This window comes from Lissotriton helveticus, chromosome 6 (assembly GCF_964261635.1).
Source record: "Lissotriton helveticus chromosome 6, aLisHel1.1, whole genome shotgun sequence".
NCBI lineage: Eukaryota > Metazoa > Chordata > Amphibia > Caudata > Salamandridae > Lissotriton > Lissotriton helveticus.
In genome coordinates this window covers 1,960,215,627-1,960,234,061 of record NC_136067.1, presented here as the reverse complement: position 1 = coordinate 1,960,234,061, position 18,435 = coordinate 1,960,215,627, and the positions used below count along the sequence as shown (strand labels likewise).

At 43.5% G+C, this 18,435-nt stretch overlaps 1 protein-coding gene and 1 long non-coding RNA gene across 2 annotated transcripts in view; one reads left to right on the top strand and one right to left on the bottom strand.

Moving 5' to 3' along the window:
- Positions 1-18,435, top strand: part of LOC144763934 (dynein regulatory complex protein 1-like) — a 907,472-nt gene that overhangs the window by 80,654 nt on the left and 808,383 nt on the right. The window contains exon 3 of the mRNA XM_078649981.1: positions 15,158-15,270. Within this exon, the coding sequence (XP_078506107.1) occupies positions 15,158-15,270 (113 nt within the window). The remainder of the gene's footprint in view (positions 1-15,157; positions 15,271-18,435) is intronic.
- LOC144763935 (uncharacterized) overlaps positions 1-18,435 on the bottom strand; it is a 232,840-nt gene that overhangs the window by 4,489 nt on the left and 209,916 nt on the right. The window lies entirely within an intron of this gene.

Genomic DNA, 18,435 nt, shown 5'->3' with positions numbered 1-18,435 from the left:
ATGGAAAATTAAGCCTGTTACTAGATAGGGGTGTCTCCTGTTGCCTGTGCATTTTGCTTTGATTGTCTAGCCCATGGCATGCTTGATGAAGAGCAAGAAACACACCAGGGGAATCCAGATGTCACACATGCATGACATGATATCCCTGTATGCCGCTGACAATCTTCTGTTCCTTACAGACCCCATACAACATCTTCCCGAACTTATCCAGGAGCTCAAATACTTGGATGAGTGGCTGGTCTCAACACTTAGGGGACAAATCTTGTTTGTGCCTTCTGTTTTTAAGGAACCGGCTCAGACCCTGTCTTCGGTTTGCCCCTCAAATGGCAACTTGACACCTTCAAAAACCTGGGAGTTTAGTTCTACCAGGAAAAGGCTAGACTCTTCAGAAAAGACCTTGGGGAAGAGTGACCTCCTCCTTTCAACAGATCACCTAAATTTGCTGCTGGTTGCCCCTTTCTCCAATGGGACATGGTGACCCTAGCAAAGATGTTAATACTCTCTCGGCTCTTATGCTATTTCCTAGCACTGCCCATAATTATGATGAGACTTTTTTTTAACGATCTGAACCCAGCCTTAGCGAATTTGATATGGTGTTGTGCAAGGCATCGATAATCTAATGACAAATGTATGATCCCACTCCGTAAGGGAGGTCCTGGTGTTCTGAGTTTTGACAACTATTACTTGACATTCGAAATTACCTGGTTGATGTCATGGATGGGACCAAATCCAGACCGGATTGGGAAATATATTGAGGTGGCTCAAAAGAGAAGGCCATTTTCAGCAGAGGTGGTCACTCAGAGGGGGACCCTAAAGCAAGAGGGGCAAGGAAATATTGTTGGAAGGTATCCAATGGGAAGGTGATGGGGTAGATCCTATAAACCCCTAAACTGCCTCAATGGTGTCTGCCCAGATTTAGGAGTGTGGCCCTGACTCAGGACTGGAGACCCTGGACAATGCTGGTATCATAACGGTGAGCGAACTGTACCAGGGTGGTAAACAACAAACATTCAATTCCATGAGGGAGTAATATGGGATCGTGATGCAGCAATTCATAATGTTTATTGCTTCAGTAAGAGTGCCTGACTGACCTGGATAATGAACCAACCAAAGTTGAGCTAGTAACTAGTTGACTGGCTAATTACTTTGCTGCCAAACTGTTACACTCATGATTACCCTGACCTCATAAACCAACACAACAGTATCCAGGTTAAGATTTGAAACTAAGATTGGTAAGGAATTTACTGATGCTGAATGCGAACATAAAGTGGAATACACAAAAAGAGTCTCCAGGCATCCCAGATTCAAACTCACCCTAACCACTTACTTCCCCTCATTTTTTGTCACTAGCTAAAACAGGCTGCATGTATCCTGAGGCAACGGGCCTCTACTCACAGTGCAAGCTACCTGAGAACGGAATTCTATCGTATGGTATGGGATTGTGGAGTGGTCAGGAATTTCTGGGTGCCAATACTAAAACTGACCGAAGAGGTCACTGGCAGTAAGTTGAGGCTTGAACTGATGGTCTGTTTGTTGTGCTGCAACAACACAAAATAACATTCTTATCAAACAAAGTGATAAACTCTAACAATAAAACAAAATACATTGTTAAATTAGTGGGAGAACTATCAGCCCCAGATAGAGTAATACTACTGGTCATCCCAACTCAGAAAATATGTGATGACCTAAACACCTTTTTTGTAGATAAAATAAAGAAAATACAAGCCACCATTCCCCCTAACAGGTTAGATACGAAACTCACTCCAGGAAATAGGAACCTCACCTTCATATCAACTTTTCCCTGCATGAGCAAAGAGCAACTACTAAAATTAATAATAAAAGTCAAACCTCGCTCCCCCAAAGATGTATGCCTCCATTAAATACAAAAAATAATGTTTAATTCCTTCTCAGATATCATTCTATCACTTTAGATTAATCTCGCATGCAAGGCTATGTCCCCCAATGATTCAAAGAAGCCATGGTAATTCAGCTACCAAAAAAACCTGGGAGGACTTACAGCTGCAAAACAATTACAGACCTAGCTCCCTCCTCCCTTCCCCAGCCAAAATCTAAGAAGCACATGTAGCAAAACATAATTGCTCTTTTTTAGAAGAGACAAATTATCAGGACCCCCGCCAGGCAGGTTTTTGCCTTTCGCACTCAACCGAATTAGTCATCCTCTCAGTCGTGGACGACATGAGAAATATGGCAAACAAAGGCAGCACTAAGGCACTGGTCCGACTGGATCTAACCACGGCGTTTGAAACCATGGATCACAGCATTTTCCTTGATCAAATCGCAGAATCAGGATTAAAAGGGCCAGCCCTACAATGGATGAAACCTTTTTTGAAGGACCGCACCCAGTCAGTTTGACTCTTCCCCTACTGCTCATTCAAAGTTTGCGTGAACTGCGGAGTACCCCAAGGTTCCTCCTTATCCCCTCACCTCTTCAACCTCTATATTCGTCCCTTGAAAAACACTCTTCAGCAGAAGAAGGTGAAAATATATCATTATGCTGAAGACATGCAGCTGATTTTCACTATTGATAAGACATCAGACTTGAGGGAGTCCTTTCAGAATACTATGCTATACATCAGAGACTGGATGAACGCCAACCAGTTAAAACTTAACTCTGATAAAACAGAGATTGTCATAATCAACAACAAAGTAAACCACTGGAACCCTGCCTACTGGCCAACAGAGATGGACCCCTTCCCAGCCCCTAGGACTGCCACAAAAAGTCTAGGCGTTCAAATTGACAATAATTTGTCCATGTAACCTTAGAAACATTTTCCTGTTTCCTCCAATTTAGGAAAATGAGGAAAATTAGGAGATTCTTTTTAATGGAGGCAAGCATTCAAATCGTCATTGCGTTAATCTTATCTAGAATTGACTACACAAATGCTCTCTATTTAGGACTCCCAAAACCTAAATCATAGACTCCAAATGGCGCAAAAAAACCCAGCAAGAATTATCTTTCAACAACCGAAACACTGCCTCATTAAACCACTGATGAGGAAGCTACATTGGCTCCCAGTGACCCAATGTACCATATTTAAAACAGGATGTATCATCTTCAAATTTCTTCACAACGAAGATCCCAAGTACAGATCTCCTACAATTCTGAAATATTCCTCGAAAGGCAACCTTAGACCAGCCAAAATGAACCTTCTAACAACCCCAGAGTTCAAACAAAAGGGATTGGGAAGACTACGTTTCTAGGGTCAATGTCCTCAGGTCTGGAACTCACTTCCTACTACAATCAGACTAGCAGATAACTACACCTGCTTCAGAAAAATGCTGATAACTTGGATATTTTCACAGGCATATAGCAGATAAATACATGATTTGATGACAGCTCCTAACCCAGCGCCAAGAGACCTTTTGGTGAACATGTGCTAAACAAATGGCCTATAACATAACGTAACATAACAGACCCACAGGATTTAAAGAAACCCAGGTCCTGGCCAATGTGCGATTGCCATGTTTTAGAAGGCAAAGGGGCAACAATTTATATCGAACTGTCTAAGGAAGGTTTAAAAATGGAGCAGAGCAAGAACGGAGCATGATCGAACTCTAGGAATTGTGTTGGACGTCTTGAAAGACAGTGGCTTGATTGTTAAGGCTGAAAAGTAGAAGATTGGCACCAATAGTGAGTATTACATGGAACATCATATAGCTAGAGTTTGGTAAGAGCCATACATGAACTGCCCAGCCCTGTGAATAAGGAACAGCACCGCTCATTTTTGAGATTAACCAAAGGTGGTGATGGACGGAGCGTTGACAATACAAACACTCACCCCCAGTCAACTGATCTGGGTTTAATCCATCACCGTCCTTTAGCTCACTCCGCCACCCCAGTTCAGACATGGCCATATGCAAATCAGTCTGACCCTGTGTCTCATGGGAACAGTCCAGCCCGAACTGCCAAGCCATGTCTTCCCTGGACCGGAATCAAGCTTCCCAGGACCAGTTTCTGGCATTACAGCCGTCTTCAGCCGGGCTTGCTTGACTCCAGTGGCAAAGTGAGCAAGGGACTCACGTCTGAGCATACCCTAAAAACTTAGGGCGAACAAAGAAAAACCAAAGGTGGTGATGGACGGAGCGTTGACAATACAAACACTCACCCCCAGTCAACTGATCTGGGTTTAATCCATCACCGTTCTTTAGCTCACTCCGCCACCCCAGTTCAGACATGGCCATATGCAACTCAGTCTGACCCTGTGCCTCATGGGAACAGTCCAGCCCGAGTGGGCTAAAGAACGGTGATGGATCAAACCCAGATCTTTTGACTGGGTGTGAGTGTTTGATTGGTTCAGATGCTCTGTCCATCACCACCCCCTTTTGTACCGCTTTTGGCCGCCATAAGTGTGGCCCTTGCTCACCTTGCCACTGGATTCAAGCAAGCCGGGCTGAAGACGTCTGGAATGCCAGAAACCGGTCCTCGGAAGCTTGTTTCCGGTCCAGGGAAGGCATGGCTTAGCAGTTCGGGCTGGACCTTTCCCATGAGGCACAGGGTCAGACTGATTTGCATATAGCCATGTCTGAACTGGGGTGGCAGAGTGGGCTAAAGAACGGTGATGGATCAAACCCAGATCTTTTGACTGGGTGTGAGTGTTTGATTGGTTCAGATGCTCTGTCCATCACCACCCCCTTTTGTACCGTTTTTGGCCGCCATAAGTGTGGCAGGGTATGCTCAGACGTGAGTCCCTTGCTCACTTTGCCACTGGATTCAAGCAAGCCGGGCTGAAGGCGGCTGGAATGCCAGAAACCGGTCCTCGGAAGCTTGTTTCCGGTCCAGGGAAGGCATGGCTTGGCAGTTCGGGCTGGACTGTTCCCATGAGGCACAGGGTCAGACTGATTTGCATATAGCCATGTCTGAACTGGGGTGGCAGAGTGGGCTAAAGAACGGTGATGGATCAAACCCAGATCTTTTGACTGGGTGTGAGTGTTTGATTGGTTCAGATGCTCTGTCCATCACCACCCCCTTTTGTACCGTTTTTGGCCGCCGTAAGTGTGGCAGGGTATGCTCAGACGTGAGTCCCTTGCTCACTTTGCCACTGGATTCAAGCAAGCCGGGCTGAAGACGGCTGGAATGCCAGAAACCGGTCCTCGGAAGCTTGTTTCCGGTCCAGGGAAGGCATGGCTTGGCAGTTCGGGCTGGACTGTTCCCATGAGGCACAGGGTCAGACTGATTTGCATATAGCCATGTCTGAACTGGGGTGGCAGAGTGGGCTAAAGAACGGTGATGGATCAAACCCAGATCTTTTGACTGGGTGTGAGTGTTTGATTGGTTCAGATGCTCTGTCCATCACCACCCCCTTTTGTACCGCTTTTGGCCGCCATAAGTGTGGCAGGGTATGCTCAGACATGAGTCCCTTGCTCACTTTGCCACTGGATTCAAGCAAGCCAGGCTGAAGACGGCTGGAATGCCAGAAACCGGTCCTCGGAAGCTTGTTTCCGGTCCAGGGAAGGCATGGCTTGGCAGTTCGGGCTGGACTGTTCCCATGAGGCACAGAGTCAGACTGATTTGCATATAGCCATGTCTGAACTGGGGTGGCAGAGTGGGCTAAAGAACGGTGATCTATCAAACCCAGATCTTTTGACTGGGTGTGAGTGTTTGATTGGTTCAGATGCTCTGTCCATCACCACCCCCTTTTGTACCGCTTTTGGCCGCCATAAGTGTGGCAGGGTATGCTGAGACGTGAGTCCCTTGCTCACTTTGCCACTGGATTCAAGCAAGCCGGGCTTAAGACGGCTGGAATCTCAGAAACCAGTCCTCGGAAGCTTGTTTCCGGTCCAGGGAAGGCATGGCTTGGCAGTTCGGGCTGGACTGTTCCCATGAGGCACAGAGTCAGACTGATTTGCATATAGCCATGTCTGAACTGGGGTGGCAGAGTGGGCTAAAGAACGGTGATGGATCAAACCCAGATCTTTTGACTGGGTGTGAGTGTTTGATTGGTTTAGATGCTCTGTCCATCACCACCCCCGTTTGTACCATTTTTGAGATTGGCACAATACTATACTAAGTTTACTGCCAACTTTGCTGTAAAGACGTGTTATATTGAAGCTTTGCTGAAAAATGATACTAGGTTTGTATTGTACATTGACTGTGAAAACAGTTCTAACAAGTTAAAAGAATACATTTGTGTAGTTCTACTCTTGTCTTAAACCTTTTGACACAAGATCATGACTGGTGTGGGCAACTATGGCTTGGCTGTGATGCTTGTGCAGATGAAGGATGGCAAGGAGGTTGAGGTGGCATATGCATCAGGAGCACTAAGACAAGCGGAACATAGCTATTCTGTTGTGGAAAAGGACACATTGGCATTCCGTTGGAGTCTTATGCATTTCAGACAACAAGTTTACAGGGAGTTAGGATCACAAACTCTTGTCGATATATTTGCAACAAAGGGAGCAAGCAGAGCCATTCCACACATTGCTTATTAGCTATTTAGGGCACAAGAATTTGTTTTTCTAGAGGTGAATGTACCAGAGTGAGGAAAGCCAGGGCACATTGTTCATCATGACTTCCTTTGGCTAGGAGTGAGTCAGACATAGCTGAAGAAGAATGTGTTGTGGCTAACTTGAGTGATGTGGCTGAGAAGTGTGTTACTCAAGAGAAATGGGTGAAGGAGACACCTGCAGACAAAGTTTTAGTCAAAGTTAGAGGATACATCCAGGAAGGGTTGCCCAACAGGAGATGCCTTGATGATGAGATAAAGCTGTTTGAATGCATGATAAATAAGCTGCTTGCCAAGAACGACAAACAAGATACAGTAAAAAACTGCTAAGTCACTTAGATTCACTGTGGACACCAACCTAAACCTCATGGAACACGTTGCCAAAAAAACAAAGAATGCCTGGTACCAGGTCTCTCTTCTAAAGAAAGTCAAACCGTTTCTTCCAGAAAACGACTTAAGAATTGCTATTCAAGCTTCGTACTCTCACATCTGAATGGCGATAATGCCATGCTTCATGGCCTCCCATACTCCACACTTGCACCCCTTAAGGGCATCCTAAACGTTGCCACACATCTGATTTAGGGCCTGAAGAATTTTAATCACATCCTTCTTAATGGAACTCCAATGGCTCCTTAGCAGTGCGCACCAACTTCAACACCAGCTGCATCATTTTAATCATTACGACCACCACAGACACTTATCTTAGACAAGCTCACCATCTCACTTGCAGCCAAGACACTATCAGACTGTAGACTAAGAAATGTAAAGAAGAAAAAGCAAGACAGAAGGCTTTTTCAATCTATGCTACCAGGATCTGGAACACCATCCCCATGTTTGTCAGGACCATCTCAATGCTGTTCCAATTTAGGAAAGAGTGTAAGACTCACCTCTAAAGAACACATCATGACAATGCATTAACAATTCACAACTCAGTTTCCTGTCCTTCTGCTCTTTGACTTCATGCTTGTCATTAAGCATGTACAGTGCTCTGCTGCCTTTTGGCTAGGTTTGTACTATAGAAATACCATGTACATATGTACATACATACATACACTGAGAGCAGGGAAATGCATTGAAGAGCGGGGTCTTTATACCTGCTTTAAGCTAGCCATGAACAGTAATCATCGACAACCAACATCTTCATGCCCTTCACTCTCTTTGGAAGCAATTCTTCTCAAGACTGACTGTTATTTACTACGTTGCCTGATTGTGTTTTACCATTTGTTTCCTCTCCTCTCTGCCCCTCTCTCGTACCCAGAGCATAATAATTCTCCCTACCATACTTAAAAATCCAAATCCAATCTTTTAATTAAAATACTTTGCACTGGGTAAGGATTTTGAAAGGTTCACAATAATTCTGTGTTAGAGAGTCATGCTCATAAAATAAGTGGGCCAGATTTACTAAACTCTGTTTGCAGTTTGTGGCCAGTATTATTGAGACCAGTTTGTTATTTTGCTTACCAACCTTACTGCTCATAGGTCAGTGTGCAAAATGCTGAATCGAAGTGACATGCAATTTGATCTACTTCATATATATTAATGAGGTAGTTCGCAAATTGTGACTCTCTATGATTTGGGGCCATCACAGAGATGGGAGCCCCAGTGGGGTCAACAGACACCATGTCTGTGATCGCTTTATAAAAAAACAACTTTTCTTTTGCAGCCTGTTTTACTTGTCGAAATAGGCTAGTCTTTAAAAAGATATGTTTCATTTTTTTGTTTTTGTTTAAACAAAAAATGTTACATTCACAAAGGGTTAAGAGCCCAAAAACGTCCCCTTCCCTTTTGCGAATGGGTTACCATCTCTTTTGGAGTGTTGGTAAAATATCGTTTTTTTGTGGCAATATTTCAGTCTCAAAACATTGCCACATAGCACACTGATTCTGTATTTGGAAGGGATGCCTAAATATGCCATTTCCAAATTCCAAATCGGTATCCATTTCTAATCCCATTTAGTGATTCAGAAACGTCTGACTCGCTAAATGCATTTAGAAAACAAGAGAAGTGGCTTTAGCATACACAAACCCTATGATTTGCAGATTCAAAGAGTTTGCAAATGCAAATTTGGCCGAACATACTCACAGTTGTCCATGGATCCAATATCGCCAAGTAAACATTGAGTTTCATGACATCCTAAAACGACTGTAACCACATACCGCCTGGTATTTGTTCTTTAACTCCTCTACGGGCTGCAATTTCCTTATAACATCATGTATAATTGAAGAAGCAGACTCTTGGATACTATTTTCTGAAAATGAGTGATATCGTATTCCAGTAAGACTGTCTTTTAGTGTGATAGAATGGTCTAGTTCAGGCTTCTCCAACTAGTAGCTCATGAGCCATTGGTAGCTCTCCTGTCTCCATTCCAGATTTCTAAGTTAGAAGTTTTTGTTTGGTTGAATTAATTGACTGATACAAATTTTTTAACGTGGGTATTTGAAACGAAAATGTTTGTATTTATTGAACTTGTAAGCTGATGTTTGGAGAAAAATGGTTCAATTTTCAAAATGTATTAAAAGCTGAAATTTAAGCGATAAATCGTGATGATGGGGAGACGTATTACTAGTGTTAAATATTGGAGGGATTTGTTAGCATGAGCTGAAAGCCATTTTGTATTTCTGGCAGCCATTTTGTTTGCCATGTGCTGCCACATGCTCGTCATGTGCTCTGTCCTCCCTCGGTGTTGACTGCTCTTGAAATCTGCCTAGAAACTAACTATATTTAGCATCGTCCACCTTCGCACATGCCCAGAAGGGCCTAGCTAGTAGAATGCACCTGCTTCTCTAGTATAACTGTCAGGCTATTTTTGCTGCTGTATGGAGAATTAACTCTCCTCCCACTTTGTTGAGCAAGCAGATCTTGTATGCCCATCTTAGTCATTTTGCATGCTTACATGTGCCAGGACTTTCCCTTGGTCTTATGATGACTATGTAACCTTAAGCATATATAAGGCCTCTGTTTTCTGTACTCCTCAGACTGCCTCATACAGTTGCTAAGGCTTCTGTGTGACGTAGTCTCACTCATTTAATATTAATAAAGATGTTACTTTTATATTTCAGATTCTGTGCCAATTTCTTCTTTGTTGGTTTAAAAGGACCAAGTATCAGTGGGACCCCTGAGAATGTTTCTATTTTCTACACTAGCTTTATTCCCTTGATGCACGGGGCACTGCAGCTGCTGTTGTTATTCATTACCCATGTAAAGGCATTTCAAATTGACCAAGTCTATTTACAGTGCTGCTTGCAACCCTCCTGATGCGATCACTGCAGGTAATCTTGCATAGGGTGGCCACTAACATAATCTTGTCTTATGTGGTCACCAGTACAACACTAATACTAATAGCTTGGGATGATTTTCATCGAACAAAAGCAACTCTTCTTACTGAAAAGGTTGGAGATCACTGGTCCCAGCCCAATTAAAGTCCTGTTAAGGGCTGCTGATTTGATTTGCTCAGTGGAAAAAGACCTTTGGTCAAACTGGACAGGTGTTTGAGGTGTTCCATGCATGTAAACAGACCCATTGGGACGCGATATGTTGGGGTTGCTTTGAAATCCAAACAGTTAGTTAGAAGGTTCAGTCACAATCTGTGAGACAGGGTGGATTATGTTCTTTGATATTATACAGTAATACGTTTTCACAAGTTGAATTCTTGCTCTGTGTGCATTTTATTAGATATTCATGTTTGTAGTTTGTTTCTGCTCCTAGAGCACTTGTGTCTATGCAGCTCAACATGTTTTTCTAGACTATTAACATTTCCAGGTTGTTCTGTTTACATTATTTTCGTTGAGTTTTTTTTGCATCCAAAATGTGTCTTCTTGTCCTTTGCTTTTTCAACTTGCTAGGATAGTGAATGACTCTTTTCTTTGCTGTGCTGCAATTAGTAAACATGTCACTGCCCTACCTATCAGCTGTTAGTCCTACTGCCTTTGGTCTTGCTCCCACTTTTAACTGATAGTCACTCCAAACACATCCTGTCCAACTCCAATTCGCCATCGATTTCATCAGAGGGCATTCCCTCATTTGAAATGAGGGAATGCCTTTGTTCCCGCATCATATTACAGACACGGGCGCAGAGGCAAAGCAGCTGTCAGGAGGCGCACTGTGCGCCACCTAAAAGGTGGCGCCCAATCAGTGCGCCCCGATAGAAGGCCTCTGGAGGGGGGAAAGGATCCCATGGACCTTACCGACATCCCTTTGCAGGTGGGTGCAGTCACTCACCTACAAGGGGATCTCTAATCTCCCTTCAAAATGCAGATGGTTGCTGCCTGCACAGAGAAACAAGGACTGGCTTTAACAGCCGCCACTCCGTTTTTCACCGCAATGTGCACCCAGCGCTAACCATGGAAATGCGCCACCTACATAACACAGCCCATGGTGGGCTATTAACTTTATATTCTGTACAGACATGCAATTTATCGAGCTTGAAACCTGAGTACAAACCCTTTACTATGGGGACTGCATAGTTAGTTTCAAAGGAAGGGCTGGTTCCGATTATGCTATTCAAGCTCTTTGCAACCTCAGGATGCCTTTTGTCCATCAGAGATATTGGGTATGTGTTGTTTTGGTCATTGTCTTTGACCTTTTGTAGAACTATTTTCTACCAGTGGGAATTGTTTTTTGCTTAAAGCAACTTAAGTTTGCAGAATTGCCCTCTTCTATTCCAGTCGGTGTTGTACATTGGAAAGTCTCTGCTTATTGTTGCTAGTAAGTGGAAGAACTTTTTTCCAAGGTCCCAAATGTTAGCATGGTCTATTCAGCCTGTATAGAGCCTATGAAGGCTATGTAAGAGGAAGCATCATGGTACATGATGTTGGTGCTGTTAGACTGTCACAACTTTAAAGAGACTTTTATTTTAATGTGTCTTTAATAATCCCTTCAAGGTAAACTAAAATTCAGTGTTGGTGGTGATCTCTGATTGATACAATGCATTTTTTGTAGGTCTCGCTTGTGTGAGCCTGTTGTAGTGCATGCACCCTCGCTGGTAAGACTCTTGTGTACTATAATAGGCTTCGAAGCCTCCCATTGCGTATCATTCATTTGCAGCATTGTCATTCTTCTTTGCTGATTTCGAATTGCCCAGTGCTTGCAGCGCATCACTACTTTTTTTTTTTTTGGGTGGTGCATGGACCATACGCAGAATAATTAACTTAATTTAGTGTTCCTCAGCTGGCCATCCACTGCTCACACAGAGATTCAGATAATATATTTTTTTTACGCTATGACTTAGTTCACGCTGCACATGTCATACTGCTTTATTTTTATTTTTTTACATTATCCCTGTAAGAAAGTGCCCTCTTTTTGCAGGTTTGCCCCTACGTTTTGCTAAATTGCTGATGTACTTTGACAGAGTGTGCCTTGAGTTCCTGTCAAACAGGTACCCAGGGCCTATATTCTTTCTCTACAATTGCACTAAAACAAAACCCATTTGGCACTCTTTGGCCACAGGTCAGTCCCTTGTAAATGGTAGCACAGGTACCAAGGGCACTGTGGCTAGGGTAGGCCTCTAAGGGCTGCAGCACTTATTGTGCAACCCTTAGAGGCCATGTACCTTTACACATACACACACACACACCCACACACACACACACTACCTTTGCAGGCTGTGTGTTTTGGTGCAGAACAAAGTGAAGAGTCAATGTGTGCCATGCCTACAACCCACTGCCCTGGCATAGGTCAGCTACCCTTCTAGCTGAGTGCACTATACCAGCGGTGAGGGTACAGTTGCATGAGCCCTGTTGATGGGCAGGGTCCACAAGGGGAAAGCTTTGCAGGCTTACCGCCTTTGTGAGCCACCCCAGCTCTTTGCTGCTTTCAGCAACTTGCTCCCACCGGTTCTAACCCCCTATTTAGGAGGGAAAATCATAAGGAAAACCAAGTGAGGAAGGGAGGTGTGCTCACCTTTGCCCACCCCACCCCTCCAGGTGGAGGAGGAGAGGTGAAGCACAACTCTCTGTCCGCACCATCTTGCAGATTGGGGGACACAGCCATAGGCTCCCCTCCCACTGGAGGGTGGCATAGTAGGGCTTGTACCCACCCAAAGGAAGGGACCCATTTGTCCCAACCTTTACTTACTTGTAACTTCCCTAATTTTAGTATTTAGGGGCAACCCTAAACCTTACCTCCGCAGACAAAAACTGACCAGGAAGAAGAAATAAAGATGGACCGCTGAGCCGCGCTGAAACTAAGAAAGGGAGGACGCACACTGACTTGGCCTCAGCCCTACCGGCCTGTCCCCACCTTGAACCTGCTCCAGTGAAATCCTGAGGTCTCCTGCAGCCAGCAACCTTAAGAACCCAGAGGACCTGCTCTGACTTTCACAGGAAAGACTTTGTCTCCCGTGAGCTCCGGATTTGCTCACCAACAGACTCAGACTCCAGACAAAACCGCGAGTCTGCACCACTCTGCACCCGATGACCACGGCCCAAGCACAAGTGGCCCAATACCACGAGGAGGTCTCCCCAGCGATCCTGACCTGAGATCTGGTGATATCTGATCTGCCTCGAAACTCCAAGCGAAGCCTGCAGCCTCTTTCTGGAGGATCGCCTGACCGTGCCCGGAGCTGGTAAGAAAACCTGACGCCTAAAGACACCCCTACTCCCCATGGCCTTGGGTGGCTCAACCGATGGTGTCCCAGAATTCCCAGGCATCCCAACTTACCTCTCCAACCAGTGGTCGCCTCCAGAAGATCTTCGCCTCCGAGCCTGCAGTCTTTGTTACAACCAGAGAATCCCCATTAAAATCAACAGGGCACCCAAAGCCGAAACAGCACTCTGCACCCAGCCTCCTCTGCGCCACTGCGGGTGTACTTTGGGGTGCTAACGCGGATCCCCCTTTGCCCTGAGCCTAACACCAGGAGCTTTGCTCCCACAACCCTGTGGTCTGCTCATGAGCAGCCACCAACCGGAGGCCCCTATCCTCTATTCAATAACATTGGGCCTCAGCACTCTGCACCCAGCCGCCCTAATGCCGCTGAGGGTGCTTTGACAGTGCCTCCTAGGGGAACCCTGGTTCTAACCCCAGAATACCAACTCCCACAAACTTGTACTTACCTGCAAACCGTTAACTTCATTTTTATCCATAGGTATACATTAACTGTTTTTCCTTGAAAATTGTTGTGGAGTTGTTTTTTATGAAACATTGAAAAACTGAAAATAACTAAAAACTGCTTTACTTACCTTTTCTCTGGGAAATGTCCCAGTGTGATATCTAGGCATATTACACTGAGTGGAAAAAGTAATCCATAAAGTAATCTGTAAAGTAATCCAAAGTAATCTAACAGTAATTTCCACTGTATTGAAAAGATTTACCACCATGTAACAAAGACATTTTAATTCAGCTTGCTTGTATTGTTCAACCTACCTTCAAAAGTACTATGTACACTTAACTGTACCAGGTGTGCTTGGTTCTAGAAAGTAAATATAACAAAATAATATTTGTATTAAAAAAATTGGTCTGCATTCAGTCTTTGAGTGTGTGACATCATTTGCTGCCTTAGTGTGTACAACAAATGCTTAACACTACCCTCTGATAAAGCCTTACTGCTCGCCCACACTATCACAAATACAGAGTAAGGTGCTATCTACTTTTGCCTCTGGCTACCTTTAGGGTTCGACTGGACTCTGTGCACGCTATACCTCATTTTGGTATAGTATATACAAAGCCAGCTTCCTTCAAACCCCACCTGCTCTCCCAGCCCAGTTTCTTCTCTCCACCTGTCCTCCTGGCCCTATTTGTTCTCCGCCACCCCCCACCTATAACCCTCCTACCCGTTTGATGTTCTTCTCCCCTCCCTCTGACAGAAGTAAAAAAGAAAATGAAGCAAACACAAGTAGATAATGGACGGAGCACTGAAACTTATCAGATACTCACCTCCAGTCACAGATCTGGGTTGAATCCATCATCGTTCTTTAGCTTATTTCAGCACTCCAGTTCAGCCCCAGCCATATGCAAATCAGTCTTCACCCTGTTCCTGATGAGAACAGTGCAGCCTAAACCGCCAAGCCAGGTCTTCCCTGGACCAGAAACAAGCATCCTGGGACCGGTTTCAGGGTAACACCCCTCATCAGCAAGGCTAGCTTGAATCCAGTGGCACAATGATCAAGGGACCCATATCTGGACCTACCCTGCCAACTTAAGACGAACAAAGCAAACACAAGGAGATGATGGACGGAGCGCTGAAACTTTTCAGACACTCACCCCAGTCACAGAACTGGGTTGAATCCATCATCGTTCTTTAGCTAACTTCGCCACCCCAGTTCAGACCCAGCCAGATGCAAAACAGTCTTGACCCTGTTCCTCATGGTAACAGTCTAGCTCGAACTACCATGCCAGTTCTTCCCTAGACCGGAAACAAGTTGGCAGTGTATGCTGGATCTGAACTGGGCATCTACTAGCCATAATTTCATGCCCATATCCGGTGAACAGACCTGCATCGCGCTTTGTCTCCTTGACTGGGCTCAATGTCTATGTACAACACAGTGTTGTTACTATTTTGATTTGGTTATAGTTTTATTTCAGTGTTTGTTTTTATTTTCTATCACGCTTCTGCTGAACATTTCAGTAAGTGCATATGTCAAACCGAGTACAGCTGAAAAATATTTCTGCTCTGTAGTTGATGGAGATGTTGATGTAGCGAACATTATACGATCGAAATTTCTCATTTCCTCCTGGTTGTCCTGCTTTTGTATCAACAGAGACTGGGTAAATTGGTCAAGAATGGAACACTGTTAGTAACTAATGTCCGGGTTGCTGCAAGTTGCAGGGAGACCCAGCGAAGAGCTGAAGAAGACGAACTGAAGCGTCAGAGGTGAGAGAAAGAGCAAAAGTGTGTGTGCGTGCATGCGCATGTGTGTGTGTGTGCACGGGCGTGCCTGAGTGGCGCACGGGGAAGGGAAGATTATGTTGGGTGCCATAGGTCTGGCTTGCTTATTATGAAACATTATGACACGACAGTAGGTCTAGTCTATTAATAGTGAAAAGCATTTGTTAAAGCCAGTACAACTTTAACAGTTGGTTGTTATCAAATTGTGTGACAGGCTATAAACATGTATTTTGTTACATGAAATCTCAAAGATTATTATAGTAGGCAAGGGTTTTGGCGTTGGCTACCGACTCTGAAACACCCAGGGGTTTTTCACTCATTAGGCCCTGTTGAGAGGGGTTTATATTGTTTTGCAAGCTGTATTTTTCCTTATAGTTGTGATTTTTTAACCGTATGCAAGATGGTTATCAGTTTATGTGCATCATCGGTCTCTCTTTTACATGTCCCCTTGTTGACAGTCCGGGTAGTTATCCCAACTAAACATAGTGTTCTTCATTTATCTTTTGTTTGATTGTTAATTGTCATTTTACTCAAGGGCCCTCACCCTACAGGTTTGTCAATTATTTTATGATGTTGTGTCAAGTTCACTTTTGTTTGTTTTGCTGAATATTACAGAAAATGTGTTACACTCTAGGAGAAATGGACAGAGTAGGGCCCAGTACCAGGTCCCTGATCTTGATTGTGTACTCCTTGAGGTGTCACTGTGCTGACCTCTATTGTACGGAGTATGCTCATGCTTTCACCATGAATACAGCGCTCTGATACCCTCAAGAGTCAAGTTTGCGCTTTATAAAACTTTCTAAATAAAAAATGTGCACTTCGTAGGCCAGTGTTGGGTAAGGTGTAAAGCCATTGGTAAAGGGTAAAAGCTTAACCAGTTCATTACGAAAAGTCATTTTACATTTCATAGGTTTCATCTGTTTATTATATCAAACCAGTAGCTATGACCTACTTACTGTGAATTATGTGTGCAAGCTTGTAAGTATGAATTGTTACTACACTGTGCGAAAGCCTATAGGCAGGTATTTTCTTTACATGCAATTTCGTATATTACGGTACTATATGAGGGTTTTGGTGTTTGTGATTCACCAGAAAATACAGTGGGGATACAAGATATACTATTTTGCTTTGCAACTGTAATTTTGTATACATTTGTACCTTTATGACTGCATGCTGAATGGTTGCCTAGTATAAATCGTATGCTTAGTACATACAGTAGACTTGTGTTGGTTATGGTGCCAAGGCAAGATTAAAGGTTATAAGCCTGATTGTTTATCAGGAAAAGTTATGATAAAGGCAGTACTTCTGGCATACTTATTGTGAAAAGCATATGTTAAAGTCAACAGGTATTTAAGGGTGCATTGTTATTACTCTTGATTAAAGCCCATGTATAGACTTTTAGTTACATGGAATTTCACAGGTTATCTTTCTAGGCAAGGGTTTTGGTGTTGGTTATCCCATGGCAAACCATGAGTATAGAAAAATTCTTCTATGAAAATGCTTGTTTACCCTGTTAAGGGAGGTAGTATTTTGATTTGCTAACTGTAATTTCGTATACATAAGCAATTTTATGACTATGCTGGATGGTTATCTTGCAGGAAAGCTTACGCTCAGTACAGTAGGCCGAAGCTGGTTATGGTCACATGTTTATAATGCTAAGTGTGTTACTGCCACTAGTTATTGCATCAACCTTTGGGGGTATCAGAATTGTGGCTTAATACAAACAGGAGGAAAACAAGTTTCTTAGGCAGCTTCTGGGTGTCCCCCAGAGTCTATCTACACTTCCAGGGCATGAGGAACTTGGTATTAGTTATATTTCAGACCTCATTAAATGTAGGCCTTCATTACGCTGGATCTCAATTTGGATTAAGAACGAGCCAATACTTAACAAATTGTTAATTAAGGACTGTTTTCCTTGGACAATCATAAAGCTATCCCTGGTTGAGTTATATCAAGTCTGCATTCACAGTCTTGGGCCACTCTAGTCTTTTCATGCAACCTGCAGACATTGTTAAAGGCAATTATCGGTGGGTCAAACATAACTTTCTCCTGGGTCTTTCGGCCACTAGAGCGGATACTGAGCTCTACAAACCATCTGTTCTGGCCTACTGTCTGATTAAAAGTTAACTCTATAGAATCGTACCTGACCTGGTGAACAAAACTTACCATCACCAGCTTCAGGCTGAACTCTCCCACTGGTAATCTTCCCTAAAGGTTGGGCTGCAGACGGCCTTTTAAGTCCTTGTGAGTGTGACAAAACCTTAGCGCAGTCTAACTTCCATGTTGTCATGTTCTGTAGCTTATACACCCTTCCAAGGAAAATATTTCTGGTTTCAATTTTTAGAGAGGCTCAGTTTGTTCAAGTGAGGCCTGCCATGTTCTTCCTTGCCACGTTGGGAGATATTCGTATTTGTGTAAACATGGTTTATTTTGTAAGTAACGTTGTTATGATCCTAGGGGCCTGACCTTAACCCTCATGCCTTATAAAGTTTGTACATACTGAACCCGTCTCTCATGCATTTTAAACTGCAATTTGTTTTATTGTTTATTGTGCTTGATTTGTCATCTGAACCTCAAGTACAGTGTACCTTGTGCTTTATATTATGTTTGTATTTGGTCTTTTTATTATGTTTTTTATCCTGTTTTATATCTTTTATGTTTATTTATTTAACAGAATAAAGAATGTATTACTTTTTAATTACTTACTTACTTATGGTCACAGGCCAGTAATGACAGCAATTGGCTTAATTGGTGTGCAGAGAAATGTTATGCCAGATGCCAAACATCTGGCCTGTGTATTGTGAAAAGTTATGGCAAAGGAAGTAAGCCTGGCTTATTTATTGTCAAACGCATATAATAAATCCAATACGCCTCTAATAGTTAATTGTTTCCACATTATGTTATAATCCGTAGGGAGGTATTTGGTTACATGTAACCTCACAGATTACCACAGGAGACAAGGGTTTCGGTTTTGGTCACCCCCTCTGGCGAACCCAGTTAGCAGAGTTTCAATGTGATTATTCTTGTTAAGCCCTATTGAGAGGAGTTGTATATTGTTTTCTCAACGGTAAATGTGTACATATTTGCAATTTTACAACTGTATGCATGGTGGTTGTCATTTCATGCACACCTTAGTAGGCCTGCGCTGTA